The sequence below is a fragment of the Cyprinodon variegatus genome, unplaced genomic scaffold (assembly GCF_000732505.1).
Source record: "Cyprinodon variegatus isolate N-32 unplaced genomic scaffold, C_variegatus-1.0 Scaffold78, whole genome shotgun sequence".
NCBI lineage: Eukaryota > Metazoa > Chordata > Actinopteri > Cyprinodontiformes > Cyprinodontidae > Cyprinodon > Cyprinodon variegatus.
Window position 1 is genome coordinate 1515380 of NW_015150531.1, and position 4871 is coordinate 1520250.

The 4871-nt window shown below is 41.1% G+C and overlaps 1 protein-coding gene across 1 annotated transcript in view; it reads right to left on the reverse strand.

Moving 5' to 3' along the window:
* Positions 1–79: 79 nt before the first annotated feature.
* Positions 80–4871, reverse strand: part of LOC107083590 (adenylate cyclase type 3-like) — a 22845-nt gene continuing 18053 nt past the window's right edge. Inside the window, exons 4-5 of the mRNA XM_015372941.1 lie at positions 365–408; positions 80–179 (exon numbers count right to left, since the gene is read on the reverse strand). Coding sequence (XP_015228427.1) covers positions 80–179; positions 365–408 — 144 coding nt within the window. The remainder of the gene's footprint in view (positions 180–364; positions 409–4871) is intronic.

The following is a 4871-nucleotide window of genomic DNA, read 5'->3' on the forward strand; positions in this document are numbered from 1 at the left end:
ATGTTAATCTAGAAATAGCCTCTGCATCATTAATAAATAAATCGTCTATCCTTCCTAGTAGGGGTTTACGGTAAGTGGTCTAGTCCGGTGTGGTACTGAGGCTGAATTGGAGCACGTCTTTGCCTCTGGGTCCTGATTGTCGGGGGGGACTTCTGGAGGATGCATGGTTTTTCAGGGATCTGCATGGGTGGACACGGGTTACCCGCCTGGCAGTTTTGTCAAGCCACAGTGGATTTGTGTTGGTCCTGGGGCTACCTGAGGTCTATGGGGTGGCAAGCCCTGGTGGGGTCCGTTCTGGGGGTTGGGGGCTTGGTTCTGGACCGATCTGCTGCCTCATTTGTGTTTTTTTTTGTGCCTAACTTACTCTGGGGTCCATTGGCGCCCCTGCTGACACTGGGGTCCATTGCACTGGTGGGGGAACAGGAAGACGAAAGAGGCCGTGTTTAACCTTCAGGTGGTATGAGTTAATTTTGCAGTCACAGGCATCAGACAGAGAAGTAGACCCTAAATCTACCATCTGAGATTGTGTTTAAATATTCCGTATTTTAAAGGTACACCTTTAAAATACTGAGGAGGAAACACATTTTAGCTGCTTAACTGTTAACAGAGGGGCTCTAACTAATGCTAATATCTTGTGTCTGTGAGAAAGAGACTGAAATAACAGAATAAGCCTTTAAGTGCAGTCTTACACTCCACTCAAACAAATGTGTTTGTTTTTTTAGCCTTTGTACTGGGCTCCATTGTTGCTGGCGTTCCAATGAGAGCACATTGAAGGATTTCTGTTTGATGGAGCAATGGAGTTTGAGAAAAAGGCTTGAACCATTTCTGGAATTAAACATCTTCTCCACCTCCCTGACTGAGTGTCCTCGTCTGTTTAGTGATCACCGTGTCTTTTAACAGGATAGTGCTCCTTGGTCCATTTCACAACCAACTTCTTCCAGTAAAATGATCTCCCTCTTTAAGCTCATCCCACTTGATCACACAACCTAAAACTCTTTGAGAGTTTAAGTAAGAACGGCAAGTGAAGTTTACCCAGGGGGGCCAAATTCACCACATTGAGCAGAGTTAATAAAACCATAGAAGAAGCCAAACTATATATTTTTTGTAATATTGCTATTGTTGTTTTATTTCTGATTTCTGGTGTTACTTTACTTAGGCTACGTTCACACAGCGAGCTGAATCTGATCTTTTCATGACAGTCTAAACAACTCAGATCCCATTTTTTCCAATGCGATCCAGGCTACTTGGCTCTGTGGTTCTGAATCCGATACGAATCTAATCTTTTCAAATACGACCTGTGTCTGAACAGCCAGGTCGCATTCTTCCGACCTGTGTGCCCTTGATACCCAACAAGGGTCACTATTCTGCATCTTGCTACGCAGAAGCAGCAATAAAAACAACAACCATTGCGGACGATGATGTAGAGAGCAGGCTTTATGTTTAACCATCTTGAAAAGATTGAGTTTTTATGGTTGAGAAAAATCGCTAGATGCGCTCTGGCATTACCATCCATGTTTACCTAAGTAAACACAGAGCAAACTGGCTTGTGATGTCACATACAAGTCGCATATATTTAGAAATGTGGATGGCAACGCAAAAAAATCGGATTTCCCAAACAAATCGGAATGGTGCATTAAGGCCTGCAGTGTGAACGTAGCCTATCTGTAGGTATCCTTACTGTAGGTGTAGAAGCATCTTTAGGGGGTTATCCTGTATTCTTTTTATCCTTTGTTCACTTTATAACTTTTCTTTGTCCTTCACTCTTGTACCCCAGTATTTCACCCTTTCTTTCTTCTCTTTCACCCTTTTGTTTTCTGTCTCTGTGTGCATTGCATTTAAAGTAAAGGAGCTTGAGATTTCTTTTTCTTTTTTTTTTTAGCATAAAAAATTTTGTATTTGGCCAACTACTTTGCATTTCATTTCCTCCAAGGGCCTTCTGTCTTACTTTAGCATGATATGTTTAAATAGATATGGGTGTGTGTGTGTGTGTGTGTGTGTGTGTGTGTGTGTGTGTGTGTGTGTGTGTGTGTGTGTGTGTGTGTGTGTGTCTGCAGCCAGAACAATAAAAAGTGATTAACCGTTCTCTGAGCCATTCAGCTTGTTTTTATAGTAAATCTCTCAGGATGTTAGACAAACGTTATGTTAAGGTCTACCTTTAAAGCTTGTAAATCTACTCTTTTTACCAGATCTGGAGGAAATTAAGGATTGACAGTAAATTAAAGTAAAACTCTTAACTCAGATCCACTTTAACAACTTCTTAAGGCTTCTAATGGGATTAAGAGATTTACTTGTGTCACAGCTAAGAGATCTTTAGGAACTAGATTTGCTACTTTGGCTCTGGAATCAGAGATGGCAAAAGTACTCACTTTCCGTGAGTAAAAGTATAGATACTTGTGTTAAAAAATACTCTGGTAAAAGTGGAAGTACTGATTAAACTTCTTTACTCAAGTAAAAGTAACAAAGTACAGGCTTGTAAATTTACTTAAAGTATAAAAGTAAAAGTAGAAACCACTTTTTTCATGCCGTTGCCTACATTTTAAATGGATGTCTGCCAATAGGACTAGATCTCCGTTGTGTTCATTTTCAATCATCTCGTCGTCCATGCTACTATGCTAACGCCACCGCCACCAAGCTGCAATGATTTGCCGCCAATGAATACCGCCGAATCTGTCGATTCATCTTGTAGTGGTGCGTCAAATGCAACGTAGATTCCCATCCAATTAGATTGAATTTAGTATTGATGACGTGAAAAATAATAACGGTAACTCCATTGAAATGATTCAAAACTAAAGTAACGAGCCAATTTTTTAAAATGTAAGGAGTAGAAAGTACAGATATTTGTGTAAAAATGTAAGGAGTAGAAAGTACAGATATTTGTGTCAAAATGTAAGGAGTAGAAGTAAAAAGTTGCCATAAAAATAAGTAGTAAAGTAAAGTAAAAATATCAGAAAAATCTACTTGAGTACAGTAACTAAGTATTTGTACTTTGTTACTTCCCATCTCTGTCTGGAATTATGCTCCATTTTAAAGTGGAGAGCTTTATTTTTGATGCTTTTGCCTTAAACTTATAGTATTTTAGCCTGATAAACCAGATTAAATAGGAGATTAAAGTTGTTATTTAGTCCTGCCAGATGAGACGTCGGAAGGTTGTTGATGAGAACAACGCGTTGTGTTTTAAACCATGTCTGTGCCTATTGGCAAACGGTCTGACCAATGAGAGCAACTGACTGTGATGTAGGAAGCGCGGCAGGAAGCTGGTGGGGGAGTGTAAACAAACAGCCTGTCGGTGAAACGGCGAATACGTCTTTCTCAAAAATGAATGAGCGTAGAACCCCAAGTCTAATCCTTCCAAAACTGATTCCAAAGCTGAGCCAAAAATCGCCATTAGAGCCAGCGGTCCTTAACACAAGACTATGCCGAGAGAGGGCGCGCCGCAGACGGGCTGCAGTTAGCCCGGGCTGCTGTTAGCCTCGGAGTTCCGTTAGTTGCAGTGGTTCTCTCAACTTCGGAAATTGTTTTTTTAATTACGCATTAAATCGATAAATGGACTTTGTGGTCACGACATCAATACTCTACCTTCTTTGCATCCAGACATTCAAAACACATCTCTGCGTTGTTATTGGCCCGCCAGATTTAGGGCCTGGGGCATTGATCGAGGCTAGACCACTCGCACGCAAAAAAGATTTTGGCCGCTAGGGGGTGGGGCTAGTTTACTAGGCTGAGAGTATTTTAACGACATACAATTTTGCACAAAATGTTTTGTATTCTCTGCTTATACTAAGCATTCCTAAGTAATTTCTTCAGATAATTTTTAATGTTTATTTTTGTAGTCCAAGAAAAAATATGAAAAGAATTACTACACACTACTACTGTCTGTCTTTTTTTTTTTTTTTTTTTTTTTTTTTTTTTTTTTAGGACTAACTTTGGCAATAGGTGCCCTAGTTTTTGGTTTGAGGACCTGTCCTCTGATCTTTAAAGGACTTTGGTCAGTAGGTAACCTTTTGTCATAGACCACAAAAATCATATGTGTCATTCCCCAAGAGTCCATCCTAGGCTACCTTCTTTTTTAATATCTACATGTTTCCCCTTTGCAGACTATGCGGTTATATGACCGGGAACCACAAATCAGACACAAAATCTGGGTGTAGTGATGGAACGTAAGGGCAGACACAAGGTTGGCCTAAAGAACCTTTCCAGGATTCAAAGATTAGTATTTTTGCAGGTCAGCCCAAATAGTCAAACAAACAGCAGCAGCTGCTGCAGAATGTCGCCGCCTGATAGGCTGCGTATCCTCCCGCAGCCGCGTGTTGCAGCTAGCTTGTTGCAGATATGAAGCAGATATTTATAATTTAAGCAAAGTTGTGAAGCGTGGTCTGCGCTATGTTATTCCACGCCACAATGCAAGAGGGACAATCACCAACTAGCCAGGATTTTGGGTGTCTGTGTGTCAATTTGACGAGCTTGTTCGCCATCTACAACCCCTCATCCAATGCCGGACAACACACAGTTCACCAGTGAGTGTTCCCCAAAGACTGGCCATGGCGCTGCATGTTTTGGCTTCGGGTGCAAACCAACAGAACGTCACGCAGAGCTACAAACTAGCGTCCTGTACGGTGTCTGGGATAGTGTCCGAGGTGTGCCAGGCATTGTAGATGGCACTACAGCCAGAGTTTCTGCCATTAGGTACCAAACAGGAAATACACATAGGGCCAGATCTATCAAAGGTTTGCATGTATAAAAACGTGAGCTATTTCACTGCGCATGCTAAAAAATTTACAAACTGATCTATCAACAGCGTGCTCAAAGGATTTGGTCTTTAAAACGTGCTAAATAGCGCCTCTTATCCATTTAGTACTTTTTCTGTAATGAAT